This window comes from Syngnathus leptorhynchus, chromosome 1 (genome assembly GCF_054491065.1).
Source record: "Syngnathus leptorhynchus isolate UIUO chromosome 1, UIUO_Slep, whole genome shotgun sequence".
NCBI lineage: Eukaryota > Metazoa > Chordata > Actinopteri > Syngnathiformes > Syngnathidae > Syngnathus > Syngnathus leptorhynchus.
In genome coordinates this window covers 7966354-7986836 of record NC_141195.1, presented here as the reverse complement: position 1 = coordinate 7986836, position 20483 = coordinate 7966354, and the positions used below count along the sequence as shown (strand labels likewise).

The 20483-nt window shown below is 41.0% G+C and overlaps 6 protein-coding genes across 8 annotated transcripts; 2 read left to right on the top strand and 4 right to left on the bottom strand.

The window, feature by feature from the left end:
• Positions 1–4846, top strand: ddx19a (DEAD-box helicase 19a). 2 transcript variants are annotated; one of them, XM_085920791.1, is made up of 11 exons: positions 1–264; positions 353–394; positions 469–649; positions 1467–1559; positions 1814–1916; positions 2026–2140; positions 2229–2406; positions 3278–3515; positions 3826–3988; positions 4134–4325; positions 4405–4846. In XM_085920791.1, the coding sequence occupies exons 3-11, from the start codon at positions 480–482 to the stop codon at positions 4464–4466; spliced, it is 1314 nt and encodes a 437-aa protein (XP_085776917.1). In that variant the 5' UTR covers positions 1–264; positions 353–394; positions 469–479; the 3' UTR covers positions 4467–4846. The 2 variants fall into 2 exon arrangements, with proteins under 2 accessions (XP_085776917.1, XP_085776908.1); XM_085920782.1 differs by having other exon boundaries at positions 353–401.
• A 25-nt stretch (positions 4847–4871) lies between these two features.
• ubxn10 (UBX domain protein 10) lies at positions 4872–5871 on the bottom strand. Its single transcript, XM_085920805.1, has one exon. It carries the CDS (start codon positions 5746–5748, stop codon positions 5242–5244), a length of 507 nt encoding a protein of 168 aa, XP_085776931.1. The 5' UTR covers positions 5749–5871; the 3' UTR covers positions 4872–5241.
• A 412-nt stretch (positions 5872–6283) lies between these two features.
• On the bottom strand, positions 6284–8382 carry cptp (ceramide-1-phosphate transfer protein). Of its 2 annotated transcripts, none has more exons than XM_085915526.1 (3): positions 8336–8382; positions 7567–7733; positions 6284–7339 (listed from the first exon to the last, which is right to left on the bottom strand). In XM_085915526.1, exons 2-3 carry the CDS (start codon positions 7698–7700, stop codon positions 6817–6819), a joined length of 657 nt encoding a protein of 218 aa, XP_085771652.1. In that variant the 5' UTR covers positions 7701–7733; positions 8336–8382; the 3' UTR covers positions 6284–6816. The 2 variants fall into 2 exon arrangements, with proteins under 2 accessions (XP_085771652.1, XP_085771651.1); XM_085915525.1 differs by lacking the exon at positions 8336–8382 and adding an exon at positions 7896–8329.
• Positions 8383–8622: 240 nt separating this feature from the next.
• ints11 (integrator complex subunit 11) lies at positions 8623–13271 on the top strand. The gene is made up of 17 exons (XM_085927596.1): positions 8623–8817; positions 9066–9163; positions 9470–9543; positions 9614–9842; positions 9933–10031; positions 10207–10241; positions 10378–10516; positions 10591–10655; positions 10745–10934; positions 11001–11084; positions 11154–11243; positions 11331–11493; positions 11568–11678; positions 11782–11843; positions 12051–12193; positions 12320–12449; positions 12686–13271. Exons 1-17 carry the CDS (start codon positions 8790–8792, stop codon positions 12746–12748), a joined length of 1803 nt encoding a protein of 600 aa, XP_085783722.1. The 5' UTR covers positions 8623–8789; the 3' UTR covers positions 12749–13271.
• LOC147061728 (uracil nucleotide/cysteinyl leukotriene receptor) lies at positions 13202–15352 on the bottom strand. The gene is made up of 2 exons (XM_085927609.1): positions 15287–15352; positions 13202–14821 (listed from the first exon to the last, which is right to left on the bottom strand). The coding sequence occupies exon 2, from the start codon at positions 14805–14807 to the stop codon at positions 13842–13844; it is 966 nt and encodes a 321-aa protein (XP_085783735.1). The 5' UTR covers positions 14808–14821; positions 15287–15352; the 3' UTR covers positions 13202–13841.
• An 874-nt stretch (positions 15353–16226) lies between these two features.
• On the bottom strand, positions 16227–18363 carry LOC147061727 (troponin C, slow skeletal and cardiac muscles-like). The gene is made up of 6 exons (XM_085908696.1): positions 18244–18363; positions 17446–17476; positions 17130–17276; positions 16914–17028; positions 16708–16844; positions 16227–16498 (listed from the first exon to the last, which is right to left on the bottom strand). Exons 1-6 carry the CDS (start codon positions 18265–18267, stop codon positions 16467–16469), a joined length of 486 nt encoding a protein of 161 aa, XP_085764822.1. The 5' UTR covers positions 18268–18363; the 3' UTR covers positions 16227–16466.
• Between the last annotated feature and the right edge of the window lie 2120 nt (positions 18364–20483).

Here is a 20483-nt window from a genome sequence, read left to right as displayed (position 1 = left end):
GTAAATCCCGGGTGTCAGTGAAGGCATCACGACTATAATCACCACTAGTCAGTGTTTGGCCTGGCACGTTGTGGTCCTTTCTGGTCGGCACTAATTGTTTGTCACCTCGCTGCATTTGACCACAGGCCACAACAACCTCCGAACTTTTGCTGAAAAGTTTTGTCTTGTCGCATCATAAAATCTTGAGTTAAATATTGTAAAATGTTCAAGGACTCATGGGCACTCGAGGCAGATATTCAGGAGGCGAATTCCCCGCGCGTTCAGGTGAATGATGGCTAAATGCGTAATGGCTCAAAGCTAGCTAAAGTTTGAATAGCACTTTCATAACTATTTCACTCCCTTTTGTCAACAGTTTGAACCCACAATGAAGATGGGCCAACCTATTGCCAGAGATGTAAACGGTAACTAAATATCCATTTTTCCATCCATTTTTTTCGTCGGCTAACGACTATTTTGGCGGCTGCACAGGAAACCTCCAGATGAACATGAGTGAAAATTGGGAAGGTGATAAAGTGGATCAAGCTGAAGTGTCCCTGCTCAACAAAATTATCCGCCGAAATCTAGTTCGGAGCAGACATGAGGTGGAGGTCCTGCAGCGAGACCCCACTTCCCCGCTTTTCTCCGTCAAGACCTTCGAGGAGCTGCGCCTGTGAGTCTAGCATAGGTGTTTTCTTTTTTTTAAATAATAGAACCCAAATTTCATTTCAGCCCATCACATATCTGAACAAATTAATTTCAAGTAATTGATCGATACTAATGTCAAGCACAGAAGTCAATTTCTGTCATCCTCTTCAGAGCCAAGGCACTGACTGCATTTTACATGAAGAAATTTTTGTCAAAGCACCAACAACATTTTAGTAATCAAACACTGCATCGTTTAAGTAGGTATTGCTACATCTTGCAAACGTTCAATGTTTTCACATCAACACAACCTCACTCCAAAGTCACTTTCAATCTTTAATTTAATTTGCCCCCAAAAAAAAGCTCTTTTGTTATGCTGTCATTGCGACCAGTTGAGGATGTGTCAAAGTCAGCTGGGATAGACTCAAGGCAAGCCGCTACCCTTGTGGAGGACAAATGCTGAGAAATCTACAAATCACAGAAAAGCTGAAGGACACATTTGTCTAGTTGTAGGAGGTGGGCCTGTCCTCCCACGAACAGGAAAAAAAAATCTGCGAATTGACACTCTTTGTTAAATGGTTTGTAATTACCTATAGATGTCACATAATGGTGACAGCACGATTTGTGTCTGAATCAAACATCTTTTTAACGTTTTTCTTGAAACAAAGATGCCACCAGATAGCGCCAAAGGTGATTTTTGCTTGAAGGCGAAAAATATTTTTCAGCCAACTGATAGGTTACCCATAAAAAAAAATCTAATTTGCATATGCAAAACCTTCATTCAACACACCACTACCACTTCTTTCCTGGGAGATTGTTTTTTTTTTTTTTTCTTGCATGAATAGGCAACCTGCGCTGTTGAAGGGGGTCTACAGCATGGGGTTCAACAGGCCTTCCATGATCCAGGAGAAGGCGCTACCTATGATGCTGGCACAGCCGTGAGTCAATTTTTACATTTTTAAAGAATGAAGTGTGCAATTGACAAATTTTGTAATGAATTTTATTTTTAAAATGTCCAATACCACTTTTGTGAGATAATGTTAGTTATTGACCCTTGGAAAATCTCTATCTGGGCAGGAGTTTACCCAAGTGTTTTTAAAAGACTTTAAACTCATCTTGTATTTGGACAGAAAGCCTGAGCTATTTTCTTTTAACATTTGAAAATGGAATGTTTTCCTTTCTTGACTTTAAGACCTCAGAATCTGATTGCCCAGTCGCAGTCAGGCACAGGCAAAACTGCAGCCTTTTCTCTGGCCATGCTCAGCCACGTGAAGGTTGACCAAAACTGGACTCAGGTAAACCATGTGACTTGCTGATAGATTATTTGTTTTAGGCTGTGGTTGCCAAATAAGGTTTTTGTTTGTTTGTTTTTTGGTTTGTTTGTTGTTTTTGTCCCCCTCCCAGGTTCTTTGTATCGCGCCCACATATGAGCTTGCCCTGCAGATCGGTCAGGTGATGGAGCAGATGGGCAAATTCTGCCCTGACATCAAACTGGCTTACGCCATTAGAGGCTGCAAAGGTAAGAAAATTGAGGTGAAGTCGCAGTCGCTCTACTCACTGCGCGTCTCAAATTGAACAGTTGGCTTTATCGCTTTGTTTTTGCCCAGCGGAGCGAGGCAGGCAGTTGCAGGAGCAGATTGTCGTGGGAACGCCGGGCACCATCCTGGATTGGTGCAACAAGTATAAAGTCATTGAACCTCAAAAAATAACCATGTTTGTGCTGGATGAGGCAGACGTCATGATCGCCACTCAAGGTCATCGTGACCAGAGCATCCGCGTCCACAGGTTAGGACCAGCACAGCCGCATGAATAGAGGGCTTGACAAATGGATGCTTGAATAGATTGGCACTCAGATATTCCACACAATCTTCTCTACAATGACAATGGATTTTTTGTTTTATTTATTCATTGATAAATTTTAAATGCCATTTCAAATTTAGAAATAAATAAATCTTGTCATTAGTCACAGCCTTCGCCATGCTCAAATGAGACTTTGGGACCATCCTTTTCCTCGATCATCACTAATGCATGCTTCATTGGAGTCCACATTCAGTGAAGCCAGCTAATTGGACATGATTGAAGGGGGGTGGGGGGGGACTAATAAATATCTCAGAGTTGACAGCGCACGCCATTGGGTCAGACTGAGCATGAAATCAAAGTAATTGTCTGCAAGGCAACCAGACAGAGTAGTCTCAAAGTACAGATCTCGAAAAGGGTACAGCAAAAAATCTGCCACATGGAAGATCCAAATGAGGTCAGTGACCTCTATCATCCGTCTGGTCTGATGACACAAAGATTGAACTCTTTGGCATGCCAGACATGTTTTCTGTCCAGACATTTTGAAAGATGGATGGATGGATGGATGGATGGATGGATGGATGGATGGATGGATGGATGGATGGATGGATGGATGGATGGATGGATGGATGGATGGATGGATGGATGGATGGATGGATGGATGGATGGATGGATGGATGGATGGATGGATGGATGGATTCCATTGGACAGTGGCTTTGTTTGTGAAGATAGGTTTTACCACAAGTGATATTACTGCTCGGATTGAACCTGGGGAAATGTGCCAATGATTCTTGATCATAAGGCACCTCAAGTTATTGAAATGATGTAACGTTATTCCTCCCTCCTTGTGCTAATTTAGGCAGCTACCAAAAGACTGCCAGATGCTCTTCTTCTCTGCGACGTTTGAGGAGGAGGTGTGGAGGTTTGCCGAATTGATCGTTCCCGAGCCCAACATCATTCGACTGCGACGTCAGGAGGAAACTCTAGACACCATCAAGCAGTTTTATGTCCTCTGCGGGAACAAGGAGGACAAATTCACAATTCTGTGTGACCTCTATGCAACTATGACTGTGGCGCAGGCCATGATCTTCTGCCACGTAAGTAGTCAAGCGCAGTGTATGGCTATATTGTTATTAGGGATATCAATTTGTTTTTTTAAGACTGATCCTGCTAATGGTTTCCCACAATATTTAGGAAACTATCACTGCAAGAAATTATTTCTGTAATTCTTTTGCAATGTGTTTCAATTGATCATCTCTACAAAAAAATCATAAAGTCCCTTGAATGGTGATATTTTTTGAACTGATAAAATTATGGGGTAATTGAAATTGGTTCAGTAAAGGTTAAGACACACTACTTTAGTGTTTGTATCTCCATGAAACATTAAAAGTGAATTCTTCTACGCAGACTCGTAAAACGGCGTCTTGGCTGTCTGCAAAACTAACCAATGAAGGCCACAGTGTGGCGCTGCTGAGTGGAGAATTAACCGTGATGCAGCGAGCGAGCATCATTGAACGCTTTCGAGATGGCAAAGAGAAGGTTCTTGTCACCACAAACGTTTGTTCCAGGGGTAAGAGGCAGAAGTCCGGTGCCAAACTGCATTTAGTGTCATTTTTGTTTTGTTGCCAACAGCAGCTAACAACTTTTAACTGGCTAATACTGCAATGCAATGAAAATACTGTTTGATAATGTATCACAAATTCTTTTGTCCCTAGGCATTGATGTGGAACAGGTCTCTTTGGTGGTCAACTTTGACCTCCCCGTGGACATGGCCGGAAACGCAGATAACGAGACGTACCTTCACCGGATTGGCCGCACGGGACGTTTTGGGAGGCGCGGCGTCGCCATCAACATGGTGGACAGTAAATCCAGCATGGATGTCATCAGACAAATTGAGATGCATTTTGGTATCTTTCACCACACACGCCTCCAATTTAAAGAATGTAAACATGAGGATGTTGACATTTGTTTCTCTTTATCTTTCAGACAGGAAAATCCTCAAACTTGACACACGGAATGTTGAGGAAATAGAAAAGCAGTTGAACTGAACACTTAACTGCTGTTGTTACGTCCCAGCGACTGATCTGCCAGCTGCAGCTTTATTGTTTACAAGGTGTTGACTATGCAGAAAGTTTTGTTTGAACTGCACTTTTGATTCATTCAGAGTAGCAAACCGCTACGCCGGGCTTTTCGAGCCGAGTGTGCTTTATTTTGTTCTTTTTTTGTTTGCTGTGTTTTATTTTATTTGTTGTTTGAATGTTTGCATGCCATTTTGAATATTCTAGTGTATTGATAAATCTAGTTTGATAAATATATCAAACATGTTGCCTTTAAACTCTGTTGTGGTTCCTTATGTCCAAACTATTTCAATCATAGGATGATGAGTATCTGCAGTCTCGAATAAAATATTCTGTTACCATGAATCAAACATTCTATATTCACAAGAGTCACTTTCACACCACCTTCCCAGCAAATGGGCCATGGAGATTTATTTTTGGCATTAATATACCTCTGAAGTCACAGTAAACTTGAACTGCCATCATGCAACACGTCAGTATGCCTTATAAAAAGAGTTGCAATTACATCTCCAAAGATTAGAATATCATGAATATGTCCAGTTCAAAATTAATATCCAGAGGTTCACTATACAATGGTTTAACTGCTGCATTAAAGTGTGAAGGCATCAATGGCACGTTGTCAAATCTGGCAAATCACTGTTGCATACGTACTATACCTTTTACATCTCAAAAATCAAAGAATCTAAATAAGGATCAATAAAATGAGCACATCAATTAGGCTCTTTTTATTCCTCCTCCTGTCCACTTAAAGTGATGTGATGCACAGTAGTGATCTGTCTTGGATGCCACACTGAACCAGAGTCAAGTCCAAGTCTGTGAAGCTCCTGCGTGGCACATCCATGGTTGCTATGGAAACCTCTCCGTACCGGGTCCCGAACCTGGCCTCTGCGCAGTCCCTCACAGTCCGCAGTGGATCTGCGGGATCAAAGTGCCTCTCGAACCTCCCGCCGCACGGCGCCCGGATAGCCAGCAGCAAAGTGCTGATCGCCCCGGGCTCACGGCTGCAACCACGTGACCCTCCCCCATCTGAGGACGATCGGCTCCCATTTCCTGAGCGTGCCTTCGCGATGGCGGGGAGGACCTTGTACTTGTTGAGATCAGGAAAGTTCGGCGCGTTTAAGTTGCCGTGAAGATTGGCAGGATCGCGTCGGGAGCGGAGGTCCCTGGTTGGCCTACTAGACCCCGGTTGCCCACGGACGGCACCCATGTCACGACTTGCCCCACTTTTAGACTTTGACCTCGTTAAATCCATCCAGTTAACTTCAGTGATGCTGTTTGTTTCTCTGCTTCTGTTGTCAAAGTGTTAACCTGCGCAATTATCCATGTTCGCACGAAGGATTCGAGCCCAAGCTTTCTTTCAACTTTCGACAGGAAGCGCTTTTAGTTCGAATGTCACTGGTGTTGCTATAGCAGCCGGGTTGTCGGGACAACCAGTGGCTTTACAGCCTCTGCTGTTCATATCACGTAACTGCACCCTCGAGGGGGAATATGAAGAAACAAAAACAAAAAAAACTCAACTCAATGTTTGGCTTGTGACAAATGAAAATCAAGGGATAATTATTCCTAATTGTCAAACTATAAATGCTTAATTGTTAGAGTGGTGCATGACGTGAATATGAAAAATCTAGCCCTTAGTAATTTGCTGTATTAAAAAAAACAGCTATTTTGTCTAACGTGCACTACAATTATATTTTATCATTATTATAACCATTGTCAAACATTAAGGGGATATGCATTGGTAAAAAAAATAAATAGACCGTGATAATTGACTATTAAGAGACATACTGTGAGCATTTTGTTTTTTATTGGATGGAATGATTCAAAACAGTACAGTAATTTAAATAATCTAACATGAGAATTCATGCTGTTCATTTTTCAAAAGGTTGTATAATTACAGCAACCACATAAAACATGACATACATTTGGTCAAACTTGCCTTCCACATTCAATGGTTGATGCAGAAACGTACTTACATTAAATGTACTTGATGTGTCTGCAATCAATATTTCTAAATGTGCTTGTGTATGTTAAACAACTTTTAGTGTTAAACCTTCCAGTATATTTCCTGCAATTTCGCTAAACCAGCATATTAGATATATATAAACAATCCCCCGTTTCACATGTCAAGTTGAAAACATTTGCAGTTATGGTAAACATGAGTAGCTTTTAGCTTGGATGACAAAAAAGGCTTCCCTTTTCCACCAGACATGATCGGAATTGCTCTGACAAAATGATTAAACAAGAAATAAAAATGGTGTTCCACCATGCAGCTATTGCACAATCTCCAGCAACAGTCACCATTAGTCGTGCTAACGTGTTTCTATGGCAGGTTGAGCAGGTTGTTCTTCGCATAAAGTTCCTCTGTGATCCGATACACTTCGGATATGAGAGGCACGGCTTCCCCCAAGACAGCCGCTACTTTCTCCGGGGGTCCCACGTTCATCACCTCAAAGAAGGCGGGGCGCCCTGGTAGCATGCAGAAGGCCACACCTGCCGCCTTGCGCACCACCCACGGGTGGTAATGCGCCAGGGACTCGTTGTAGGCTTCGGCGCACATAATGGACGTCTTGCTGTCTTCGGTGCTGATCCTCAGCCGCTCCAGGAAGAGTTCCAGCCACCTGAGCGCACGATGCAGCCTCAGGAGAGTACGAGTGCCCGATTCGGGATGACTGCCTCGCTTGTCGATGTCCACCAGTCCGTTGTCCAGCTCGTATCGTACCATGGACTGCACGGTCGCGTAGTGAGAGTTTGTATCTCCTTTGAGCAAATTTACCAAGATCTGGATCTTATTGGTGGCATCTTTGGAAATGAATCCAAAGACGGACCCCAAGCAGTTCAAAAACCTGGCAAAGGGGATACAAGAACAAGACTAACATTTTAATTGAAGAGGAAGCTCCCAATGCTCATAGTACAATGTTTCATTGGCAACACATGAAAAAGGTGGTACTGAGAATACCTGCAAAGTATGAAAATAAACTTGAATTTGAGAGGTTAAAGATTACTTTGTACACATGACCAAAAAACAATACTGGATTTTTTTTTTTTTTTTTAAACATCCAAATGTACTTACTTTATAAGACCTCGCCAGCCAGACACGTAGTTTTCTAGAATGACAGCTTTGTCTTCAGACAAACACACCTTGAAAGTGCTCAGGACCTCCTCAAAGCAGAATTTAGGATCATCTAACGTCACAGAATCAGCCATTGTGAGAGGCTGTCTCGTCCAGGGTTTGCCAAACTTTATTGAGACAAGACATCCATTTAAAGTGGGGAAATTTTATGATAATCCAACAAACAAAATTGTCACTACAAGTACAAATAAGCATTTCATCTTTATATTCTCACTAATTGACGCGAGAAATATGGGCCTGCAGAAGTGACACAAACTTGATATACTCACAGGGTACATGAGTTTTGTAAAGATAGCAACAGGTTTATTGTAATTTTTCTCATCTAATGGTAGAGGCACTAATTGAAGCAAACAGCAAGTTGGAATTTTCAGACAAATGACGTGAAATTAACTTTCATTTCATTGATCGCTCACGAGGCACCACTGTGACAATTGCGCACACAGATGAGCGCAATTGATCGCTCCACAGAACCAAGAAACAGAATGTCAAGTGCGTCTACCAGTCAAAAACAAGGCAATAATAAGGTCTGGCAGCAGTAGGCCGGAGAATTCTACGTAAACAAAATTCCATTCGTATATCATCCCGATCACATGTGCAATACGTTACTGACGCTACATCAAGAGTTATCTATCATATATGAACATGATAAATTATGGAAATGCTGTGTTCATTCGTATATACATCACGACACAATGAAGTAAAACATTACCTGCCAATCCAATTTGAAGCTTATTTCCGGGACGAACTCCAACAGTGTTCAGAATGCAACGGAAATATGATGTTTTCAAAACAAAAGTAAAAAAGTAGAAACTCAAAGTAGAACGGAACATGGAAGACATATTTTGTGAATTCTAAACATTTATTATGTTTTTTTTTAGACTCATCCTTACTTCCTCCAGTCCTTTAATTGTCGTATTCTGTGCAGTCATTGCAACATTCAAACGTGATCTAAAATTATAACATGCTTTGTTTTGAAATCAAGGCCGGAATCTGAAACCGTGTTCACGTTTCTGGTTGGCTTGACTCCTCAAGAGCGAAATCCACACAGTTGCGCATTTTTACAATATTTAAGACAATAAACAATTCACATTGAATGACGATGTGTCCATAATCATACTTTCGGAGCGCTTTCGTAATATTGCTGAAATTAAACGGGCAATAAAATGCCGGAAATAAAAGTAACACCGCTGGGTGAGTTCACTTACTAGCTAACATCAGCACAGACTACATCAAAGTTACGAATATAGAAATTCAACATAATAATTATGTATTAGTTTCAGTACAAATAAGGCTGAGCTTTGTCTGCGATTGTATTCTCAAAAATTTGGACGTTTGGAAGTGCGGGAGAGGTTTTTAGCCGGAATGCTAACAAGTCAAAAGCAATCATGATTTGCATTTGTTTTTGTTCTGACGTTCTCCTGGTATTTTGTTTATTCAAGGTGCTGGACAGGATGTTGGACGCAGCTGCATCATCGTCTCCATCGGTGGCAAAAACATCATGCTGGACTGCGGCATGCACATGGGATACAATGACGATGTGAGATTACTTTGCCCAAAACAGGGGCTTCTCTTTTCATTTAGATCGCATATACTCTACATGCAATACATGATAAACATGGTACCACTAAAATCATTTGTCATTATGTGTGTTCAACAGACAACAAAATACAATTGACCACATCTTGTAGTTCTCTCATTCCTCAAACATGAAAGTTAAGGACTTGTCTGATCACAAATTTATTAAGTCAAGTAAATTCCCTATAACAAGTCCTTTTTGTGTTTATTTACTCGTTGAGATTTTTTATTTTATATACTTGGTAGAAAATAAATCTTGTCATTCCAGAGACGCTTCCCAGACTTCTCGTACATCATTCAGAATGGGCGCTTGACAGACTATTTGGATTGCGTGATCATCAGGTTGGTTTCGACAACTCAAATACTTTCAGAACTCGTAGACAGCTTGTCCAGAACTTTCTGCTCTTGTCAGCCATTTCCACTTGGACCACTGTGGCGCTCTGCCCTACATGAGCGAGATGGTGGGATATGACGGGCCCATCTACATGACGCATCCCACCAAGGCCATCTGCCCCATCCTGCTAGAGGACTTCCGCAAGATCACCGTGGACAAAAAGGGAGAGACCAACTTCTTTACCTCGCAAATGATCAAGGATTGCATGAAGAAAGTCATCCCACTCAACTTGCACCAGACTGTCCAGGTGGGCTCTTATTGTCCGACCAATTCGAACCATGACGTGTCATCTATCATCTTTTAATTGAGGTGTGTGTCTCTGCATGTGTTTGTGCAGGTGGATGACGAACTGGAGATCAAGGCATACTACGCCGGCCATGTTCTCGGCGCTGCCATGGTGCACATCAAAGTGGGCTCAGAGTCGGTGGTCTACACAGTGAGTCTGAACTTTTTTAATAAGCCTGTATAATAGCAAATTCAAATTTGACGTTGAAGTTAAGATTGAATGTTTTATTGGTTTTATAGCATCAAATGGAATTTGAAACCCTGGCTTGAAAGCCTAATATGAAGCATCCGGGTCAACATAACCGCCACTGTCTTGTCTCATTTAGGGTGACTACAACATGACACCAGACAGACATTTGGGGTAATTCTTTTTAAATTGTCACACACAACTTAACCTCTTACTATTACAACTTTGAACCAACAATTTGTAAACCCACTGCGGGTGGTTTGAGATAACTTGGTGTTAACTCCTCCGCTGTTGCCTTGCATGTTTGCAGTGCCGCTTGGATCGACAAGTGCCGTCCAGACCTTCTCATCTCCGAGTCAACATATGCCACCACCATACGAGACTCAAAGAGATGCCGAGAGAGAGACTTTCTGAAGAAAGTGCACGAATCCATCGAACGAGGCGGAAAAGTATTGCTTAACCCTCACATGGAGGTTTTGTCATTCTTCACAAGCTTTTACAGACCCATTATTATTTTGTTCAGGTTCTTATCCCAGTGTTTGCCCTTGGAAGAGCCCAGGAACTCTGCATCCTTTTGGAAACATTTTGGTAAATTGTACTAAGAGAAGAAGTACTTCTGGGAAGGAGGAGGGCGTAGATCATTTTCTGTTTATATGTTAATTAGCTTTCTTTGACAGGGAGAGAATGAACTTGAAGGCTCCTATCTACTTCTCCACGGGGCTGACCGAGAAAGCCAATCATTATTACAAGCTGTTCATCACCTGGACCAACCAGAAGATCAGGAAAACATTTGTGCAGAGGAACATGTTTGAATTCAAGCACATCAAACCCTTTGATCGCTCGTACGCCGACAACCCGGGACCAATGGTGAGTTGTTGTTTTTTTTCCATTTACTTTCAAGAGCTGTCATGAAAATAATAAACACCTCGACAGGTGGTATTTGCGACACCAGGAATGCTACACGCCGGACAGTCGTTGCAGATCTTCAAGAAATGGGCCGGCAGTGAGAAGAATATGGTGAGTGTCTTTCAAAAAAGAAATTCGGCGAAGCAACAACAGTTGATGTACAAAAACATCATCTGACAGGTCATCATGCCAGGTTACTGCGTACAAGGAACAATCGGACACAAGATCCTGAATGGACAGAGGAAACTGGAGATGGAGGGCAGAGCGACAGTAAATTTGCTTTTACACCTGTTATTTGATTTCTGTGGTCCAAATCAGTCCATGGCACATGCAAACACCACACTGTGATGCTCTTAGTTGGACGTCAAGCTGCAGGTGGAGTACATGTCCTTCAGCGCCCACGCCGACGCCAAGGGCATCATGCAGCTCATCCGTATGGCCGAACCTCGCAACATGCTCCTCGTGCACGGTGAGGCGGTCAAGATGGAGTTCCTCAAGGGCAAGATCGAACAGGAGTTCAGTGAGTGGATGGATATCGAACGCTCGACGTGTTTGCTAGCCTTCGGGCCTCACGTGAAATCTCTCGTCCCGCAGGTATCGACTGCTACATGCCGGCAAACGGCGAGACAACTACAGTGACTACAAATCCCAAAGTTCCCGTTGATATGTCTCTCAACCTTCTCAAGAGAGAAATGGCACTCGGAGGTAAGTCTAACCAAAGATTTGTGCCGGAAAGCTTTAAAAAAAACTATGCAAGTGGAATACTGCATGTGTGCACATTTACTAAATACATCACCGTACATTTCAGGGCCTTTACCCGATCCCAAAAAACCTCGCATCATGCACGGAACTCTCATCATGAAAGATAATGTAAGTTTGAAGAGAGACCACTCGCAACACTATCACTTCTACAAAATCCTAAAACCCAATATAAGTCATATATTATGCTTGTGGAAAGATAAAAGCAGAGACATGTTCATTGTTTATTATTGTTTGTTCAATTCACTGGTGTAAAAATGTCGTTATGATGAGAAAGTGGTCCTTTGTGTGAAAATGTAATCTTTTGACCGGACGCAGAGTCTCAAGCTGGTGTCCTCGGAACAAGCCCTTAAAGAGCTTGGACTCAACGAACATCAGCTGCGATTCACGTGTCGCGTGCAGCTCCACGACCCGCACAGTGACCCTGACACGCTTCGGAAAATATACATGCACCTCAAGAGGTCAGGTCCTCCAATTCTTTACTCCAACTGGTCCAGGCTGCTCTAAGACAAAATAACAGAGACGATTTTTGTGTGTGTCAGTCTAACCGCGAGCACCACTTTTTTTTTTTTTTTACCTCGCTGCAGTGTCTTGAAGGGGTACACCATCCAACACCTTCCCGATGGAACCGTCATGGTGGAGTCCATCGTCATCAAAGTGTCATCTTCATCAGAGGAAGCTAATACGAAGGTCATTCTGCTTTCCTGGAGTTATCAGGTAAAGTGCCTTGAAAGTGGCAAGACTGACAAAAACCAGCACGGCTTTGACAGTAACGCCTTTCAATTGGCCATTTAAGCCGCTCTTTTTTTGAATTTTTCACCGGCTCACTGCCCTTAGTGTATAACAGGCAATACAGATTCTGAGTTTAATATGACAGCGATTTAGTAGTTTGATCAAATCCTTAACCATCTCTTTGCTGTGCTGTTTCTAACTTAGAATTTCTTTGCTATCAGGATGAAGACCTTGGGAGCTTCCTTTCATCTCTGCTGAAAAAAGGGCTCCCATCTGGACTTTGAGTAAAGGACTAATAACGAGTATGGCTTTTGTTTTGTTGTCTCGGTGCAGCCGAAACCTCTAAGTTAAGTCGTGTACAGATAATGATGCGATTTGACAACTTTGCAAAACCTAAACCTAACTTTACTTTGCTAGCTTTCTTGGTGGAATATATCCCCCTCAATTACTTTGTATATGTAAATGTATTGAGAGGTGGCAACTGCCCGATTTCATGATGTTTATTTATACACATGAATCCAAAACGGAATCATTTGTTGGTAAGAAATTGACAAGCTTTTTTTTTTTAAGCACAGTGCCTCAGCCACACTGACAAATTGCAAAACCTCTTTGCAGCGAATTCAACCGTCGTTTTTTTACTTACCTGTGTTGTACTTACTGCATAACTGTATCAACTTGTTTATTGCTTCTTTTTATGTAAAGTACACTGCAATAAAATGTATTATTATAGTGGCACTTTTTAATGTACACAAATTAGGTCAAATGCATATTTGCTATACAGAGTAAAAAAAATAAAAAATAATTTTTAATGACTTTGTTTCTTGTGTATGATTCCAGAATAAACATTCATGGTGTTTTGGACCACCAACAGGAAGTGAGAAGTCTGTGGGTGGACATGTCTTAAATTATGAACAACATTACAGCAGTCATATATATGCATATACATCATTCTAACCAAACTAAAAAGGAAATGTACATACACATTAACACAGAATGCAGAAGTCCTGTGTGCATAGCGAAAGAGGCTAGATATATAGCATGTCGACCTCAATAAGCTTTATACAGTATAGTCTATGTACAGATATTTATGAAGACTGAGCACCCGTGATATTTAGAAGTAATGGTGTTGGATTGTAGCTCCCCACCTTGGTCCTATCACTTGCTTTCTAGAGGAGCTACAACACATGTTGAACTTTTAAGGAGAGCCTCAAGTAAAGATATCTGTGCCCCAGACCGGAAATGTGCCAATTCAAACAACTTTACTCGTCATAAATTCGTCATTCTCCTCATCTAAAAATAGAAAAGTGAAATCATGTTCATATTACTCATATTTTTCTGGCTTTAAGGAAAGTAATGTGGTGATGAGCGTGCGAGTCTCTACTGACCATCAGTGATGGAGTAAACACCTCGACGCCTACGGACTCGAAACCAAGTCGTCTTCAGGCCCTCGCATGTGAAATGTCTTGTGGTGACATAGTAGAGCAAAGGGTCCAGGCATGTGTTGAGAGTGACCAGAGCCATGGTGACCCGCCTGGCGTTGTAGATGGCGTTGGCCAAGGAGCACTTAGGGATGACCCCCATGCGGCGAAGCAGGTGCAGCAAATACACCACGTGATAGGGCAAGAAGCAAATCAACATGATGGCCAGGATGGTGTAGATGACCCTCAAGGCTCTGCGGGCCGTCTTTGTGTGGAACCTGGAAATGCGCCTAGCGGCCAGCGGGTAGCACACTAGGATGATGGCGGAGGGCAGCAGGGAGCAGAAGATGAGGCTCAAGATGCTGTAGGGCAACAGACGGAAGCTCCACTCATGGGCAGCAAAGTTCTCAAAGCAGCTGTGATGCCCTGATTTGGTACCGTTTGTCTCCAGAGGTCCCATGAGGATGAAGACCATGACAGCCACTCCTGCGATAGCCCAGAGGGCGGCGCTGATGAGCAGCGAGTACAGAGGCCTCCTCAGCTTCAAGTAAGCGTGTAGATGTACAGTGGCCACGTAGCGGTCCACGCAGATGCACGTCATGAAGCAAATACTGGTGTAGATGTTAGCGTAGAAAAGGATTCCCGTGATTTGGCATGCCACGTCACCAAACACCCAGTCATTCCCATTGAGGTGATAATGGAGTCGGAAGGGAAGCGTACACAGGATGACCACATCTGCCAAGGCCAAGTTGCTCATATACACGCTGAAGGCCGTCCGGGGGTTGACCCTGAAGGTGAACACGTAGATGGCAGCCAGGTTTCCCGGGAGACCGAACACCAGAGCGAAGATGTAGACGGCTGGGAACAAGTAGACCTGATACTCTGCTGGAGGGACTTGACATTCTGCTGCTGTTTGGTTGCTCATTGCTGATTGACCTGCTAAAAGAACAAATGACCATAAAACAAACGGCGTTGTTGAGTTTGTCAGCCTTTCCGGATGGATGTGGAAATTTATGGAATTTAAAAATGATTCCTAGAATATAAATATATTACAATTACAATTATATTGTTTTAAAAACAATACATATAGTACTTCAACACTGAATCATAATGTTCAAATTGTGCTCATTTTTGTTAAGAAATTTCAGATTACTCATAATTTAAATCAAGACTTGGAACAAGATTATAATCCATTAATCTGAATATTTTCCAAAAGTATTTACAGTACATCACCCCCAAAAAATCGGGGGAAAAAATCAAAAAAATAATTATTGAAACTTGCTCTGAACTAAACACGTTTGACACTACTGTACAAAATTATCATTAAAAAAAATGTATGTTCTGTAGAATCTGAATTCCCACATCAATACATAATATCAAAAGCATTTTGAAGGTAAATGTTACCTGCTCTTCTTCACTTCTTCACTTGCAGTCAAGCTACAATCAAAAATGCACTTTGATGCTCTCAATGTGTCAATGAACTTTTCTGATGTCTTTTCCTGTTTCATTGTGCTGTAGGCGTGCGTATCACAAAAGGACAGGAAATGCGGGGCTTTGCAAGCTTGAGAGAAGCCATCTGTTCTTGTGGTACATTGTTTTGGGTTCTTTTTCTGCATTACTTTTTATTCCATTTAACTTCTGAAATAAAACACCCACATAGTCATGCGTCCCTGTTTCCTTCACAGTCAATACTGTGGTGAGGACAGAAATAGCCTCAATGGTGTTAGCGAGGGTGGAAATGACACATCTCCCAACTCCCACGTTCCACTCTTTTTTTTTTTTTTTTGTCACGTTGACTTTTAGCTTTTATGTTATTCAAAAAAAAGAAGCTACATCTTTATCTAATAAGGACTCGTTCAGTGTTTTTAAGGCAGGGGTGCCTCAGATGGTCACATACACAAAAAAAAAAAATAATCAAAGGATGCAAGGGCCACTTTGGCATTGACCGATTTTATATGTTAAAACCAATCCACCAATCAATTATATATAGTTATTTTAGCGGTGAAAAAAAGATAACAGTTTGGGATTTTTCATTCATTTGGAGTGGTTCGTAACCTGGGTCGTACTGGGATAGATCCGCCCCTGCCCAATTCAACACCCAATAGGGTTGCAGTCTGTGTGGGTTTTTTTTTTTTTTTTAAAGATATTCTTTGTACCAATAGAAGACAGATAGGGGGCTGCAAATGGCCCTCGAGCCATAGTTTGGACACCAACGCTTTGCAGTCATTATACTTGTGATTGCCTCGCGATCAGTGCAGAATGAAGAATGAAGATAAAATAAAATGGAAAGTGGAAGGAAAACCTTTGATGCTCTTTCATCACAGATGACTCCAAGCAAAAGGCGTAATTCTGAAAATAGTTTTATTTAAAATTTTCTTTGCGTGACTGGGGATTTGTAAAACAATCTTGGAGCTTTGCTGAAGTTATTTTCAAAAACAATGACAGGGAGTTTTGATGCCTGCTGAAGACACGCACGTGTTGCTTCAGGCACACAGCGAATAGACACACGGCCTATCTGAAAGAATCACTGCAGCAGGCGGAAGAAAAGAAACGGATGTCATGTGCAGGCCTCCATTGCAATCCTTTATTCAACACCTTTCATGAACTCCAGGAACTCTGTTGGAGAGAACACATGAAAATAAACACAAGCCTGACAATCTTCGATCAGGGTTGTGGGGTTTTTTTTCCCCCAAACAAAAAAAAACTGTTTTACTCTGTGGCTATAAGAAAATGTATTATATTCTAAGCTCTTATTCAAAATTTGGCATTCTACAGTGATGAGCATCTTCTAAACTCATGATAGGTGTATTTTTAATAATACGCACCGTCATAATCAATTTTGCCGTCATTGTTTTTGTCTCCGTCCTTCATCAACTCTTCAATGTCATCTTCTGTGATGGATTCTCCAGTGGTCTCCAACATAGACTTTAGTTCCTCCAGATCTATGTAACCATCGCCATTCCTTAACACAGCATAAAGAGTTTTTCAGAAATGTTTTCAGAATGAGTGACAATCACAATCACGGCCGTACTTGTCAAACATGCGGAAAAGTTCTGCCAGTTCTTCTTCTGGTTTTCCTTTGCTCTCCTCCTTCATACAGCGGACCATCATAACCAAGAACTCATCAAAGTCAACTGTGCCACTGCCTGTTGAGGGATACAATTTTTCCTTGAATTAGAAGAAAAATGGATCATCTTGGAAAAGTCCACAATATATACTTAGCACCAAGAAAATGGCTCTGACTTACCATCTTCATCCACCTCGTCAATCATCTCCTGCAGTTCTTCTGGCGTGGGATTTTGCCCCAGCATCCTCATCACCTTCCCCAGCTCCTTAGTACTGATGCAGCCATCCTCAGCATCTTGGATGAAGATGTCAAAGGCAGCCTTGAACTCTGTGGGACACACAGACGGACAATTCGATATATGACTGATGACATCATCACCTGTTGTCAGACAACGAGGGCACATCATTCACGCTCACGTTCATATTGATAGGCAAATTTTGACATTTTATTGATGCATAGCGGTAGGCTCGGTAATATCAAGTTTTTCTTTGCTTACCATTTTTTTGCTCCTCAGTCAAGTTCTCAACCTAGAGACAAAAGCGGGACAGAACAAGCATCAACTGTACTGCTCCTCTGTTCCCGACTCGACGTTATGAGAGATATATCACGTCGCTGTCTACACCTACTATTCTGGTTGTTGGAAAGCGTCTACTAGATTGATTGTCATGGAGTTATGTATGTGTGCATATGTGTGTGGGGAGTCAGCGCACTATCAGCTGTTCCTTTTATGTCCAGCTGTTTTTTTTTTCTTTTCTTTATCTATTGTTACACATAGGGGTTTACCATAGTTGCTTTTAAAATTTAAAAAAATGTCCAACACAATATGGCGGAACATGCTGATATTGCTAATATGTTGAACAGAAAAGGGGGACTAGAAACACAAATGTCATCAATGTTGTTAACTGTTTCTCAATGTTCTAATTATAGTCGTGTCAAAACTAAAGGCACTAAGGAGTGTCCGAAAAGTAAGACTCCATATCGTATATGTAGAATGAATCATAATTGTTATTTGTTAACTGCACTCAATCCTAATCCTGAATCTTTACACTTTAAATCATGACACTAAAGTCTCTCAATATATTGTATGACGATTCACTGACTTGACATTGAAAGGGGCCAACGGTCACTATGGCTTCTCAGCTATATGCACATAATGACATGTCTCTCATTATATGTTGATTTACAATGTTCTGAGATTAATATATATAGAATTTAGAATCAGATATTCATCTTGACCTGATATATTAGCAGACAAAAAGACAGAATAAATGCACTCAGCCTTATTTGTACTTACCGCTGCTTTGTAGACGTCATCCATCGCTGCTGGCCTTTTGTCGGCTTTGACAAAATGTGAGACTGGTTCAGCCTTCAGAGTGCTCAGGGACTATGGCATTAAAAAAAGCTTATGACCCGGCCCACCAAATTGAAGAGTGATGGGGAGGGGGGTAGCAGATTGACAGAAGCAGAGAATAAGAGGCCTATAAATAGGAAACAAAAGAAGCCACCTATCAAAAGTAGGATACGGAAGCGCTGGGTGGACTTAAGAGATGTTTAGATAGGTCTTGTTTATATGCAGAGAGAAAATAAAGTTGTATCTGGGTATCTTTCAAATGAGGATGAGTTAAGATTCCAACTTCATGACTGTTGGACTATTTAAAAAAACAAATCCAATAGAAATTTGAAGCCACCATCCAGAGAGCAGACAACTAGAGTGAACTACTCTAAAACAACTTCATGTGTGCAGTACAAAATAAAAACTTAGCAATACTTATTATTAATATATTATTTTTTATTGATTTGTTTTGATAAATTGTTGTCAGCAGTCTTATGTGAAGCACATAAATAAAAACATTTAGAACGTGTAAATAATGCTGACCTTTACTGCCTTGAGCACCTTTGGGTGTTAATATTTTAATATAAAAAGGTTCAGCGTTTTTTTTTTTTTTTTTTTTGCCCAGTCGTTTAACTGATGGCTGACTTATTTCTTTGACATTTGTGCCCGAATATAAACAGACTGCACATATGTTTTGTATATACAAAAAGAACATTCTTACATGTGCTAGATGAGGTGCAAATTGTACAAATGGTTTCTCTTAAACACTTTAGACATCGCCATGAGTTTAGCGGTGAACAGCGTTTCCATTGCCTGGGGGGCATTCGGGGCAACTATAAGTGCCTCCTTCAGGGGCACCCCAAGTGAATTATAGTAACAAAAATAACATGATATTGTTAGTTGTGATGTCCTACGTTGTATTTCTTTGTTCAGATGCCTTCATGAAAATAGATCCACAGATAGAGAGCTATTTTAAGGGTGCCATGTCCTTGACTGTAAATAGTAGTCCTCTAACAGTGGTGGAGGTGACGGGGGTCTCTTGTCTACAGGGGACAAACAGCAGAAAATCTGTCGTAAATGCTGAACAAATTTAAAGGTCACCGGTCAAGTAGCTAAATTTAGCCCTGTTTCAATGAAAGGAAAGTCATGATTTTTATTATGGCTCTGGCCTTATGTCTCACCCACGTGGTGTGGCAGGAACAGGAACATAGGTGTGTCATTGAATTTTTCTCACCATCTCAAGTAATAGTAGTGGATAACAAATTGCTTTTTAAAAATGTGAACCTATTCCATTTGAAGAAAAATATGTAGTTTATCTTTCTTTCACTAAGTGGCAAGAAAAGACATCCCCCATGTTTTCCTTTTTATCTGTGATACTACACTGATACTACAAATTGTAAAAAACACGTACGTGTGCAAATGATATGTAAAAGTCGATGTGAAAAGAACATTTTTTGTTTTTAAGACATGTAGATACTGAAACTGGGGGAATTCACAGTGAGATGTGTGTGTTTCTTCCTACTCATTGTCTTTTCTTTTATATACAAAGTGAATGCATTTCAAAACACAGTTTATTTGTTATTGCTAAGGGAGAAGTTGTACATTCAGTCAATAGTTATCGCTGCCTGTTTAAGCAAAAAAAAAAATATATATATATAAGTTTTCGTCATGTATAGATAAATTCTTGCAAATCAACGTCCAGTAGATGGCAGTAATTCACTTTTGAATAGGTTGCTGACCCCCGATTGAATCAAATCTAGATGAGAAAGGGAAGGGATTTAATGTATTTTTTTTCAATTGCAAAAGAAACGAAATTACACGAAATGGACCGATACGCATTTACAATTGAATAACTTGAAATCCCGAAGCCTCAAACCTCGTCACATTTTGAAACAATTAAACTCTTGCAAATCAACGTCCAGTAGATGGCAGTAATTCACTTTTGAATAGGTTGCTGACCCCCGATTGAATCAAATCTAGATGAGAAAGGGAAGGGATTTAATGTATTTTTTTTCAATTGCAAAAGAAACGAAATTACACGAAATGGACCGATACGCATTTACAATTGAATAACTTGAAATCCCGAAGCCTCAAACCTCGTCACATTTTGAAACAATTAAACTCTTACAACTATTCATTGAAATAAAAAACGACAATATATCTTCATTATATACAATGAAGGTTTGCATTTACATTGTGTT

Excerpts from the sequence above, each read along its gene's own strand:
- ddx19a (XM_085920782.1), top strand. The coding sequence starts at position 202 with ATGTTCAAGGACTCATGGGCACTCGAGGCAGATATTCAGGAGGCGAAT. Across the intron at positions 3,989-4,133 it reads CACAAACGTTTGTTCCAGGG|GCATTGATGTGGAACAGGTC; the intron begins GTAAGAGGCAGA and ends TTTTGTCCCTAG. Across the intron at positions 4,326-4,404 it reads ACAAATTGAGATGCATTTTG|ACAGGAAAATCCTCAAACTT; the intron begins GTATCTTTCACC and ends TTTATCTTTCAG.
- ubxn10 (XM_085920805.1), bottom strand. The coding sequence starts at position 5,748 with ATGGATTTAACGAGGTCAAAGTCTAAAAGTGGGGCAAGTCGTGACATG.
- cptp (XM_085915525.1), bottom strand. Across the intron at positions 7,340-7,566 it reads GGCTGGCGAGGTCTTATAAA|GTTTTTGAACTGCTTGGGGT; the intron begins GTAAGTACATTT and ends CCCCTTTGCCAG.
- ints11 (XM_085927596.1), top strand. The coding sequence starts at position 8,790 with ATGCCGGAAATAAAAGTAACACCGCTGG. Across the intron at positions 11,244-11,330 it reads AGATGGAGGGCAGAGCGACA|TTGGACGTCAAGCTGCAGGT; the intron begins GTAAATTTGCTT and ends TGATGCTCTTAG. Across the intron at positions 12,450-12,685 it reads TGCTTTCCTGGAGTTATCAG|GATGAAGACCTTGGGAGCTT; the intron begins GTAAAGTGCCTT and ends CTTTGCTATCAG.
- LOC147061728 (XM_085927609.1), bottom strand. The coding sequence starts at position 14,807 with ATGAGCAACCAAACAGCAGCAGAATGTCAAGTCCCTCCAGCAGAGTAT.
- LOC147061727 (XM_085908696.1), bottom strand. The coding sequence starts at position 18,267 with ATGGATGACGTCTACAAAGCAGCG. Across the intron at positions 17,477-18,243 it reads ATGACGTCTACAAAGCAGCG|GTTGAGAACTTGACTGAGGA; the intron begins GTAAGTACAAAT and ends TTTTGTCTCTAG. Across the intron at positions 17,277-17,445 it reads GACTGAGGAGCAAAAAAATG|AGTTCAAGGCTGCCTTTGAC; the intron begins GTAAGCAAAGAA and ends TGTGTCCCACAG.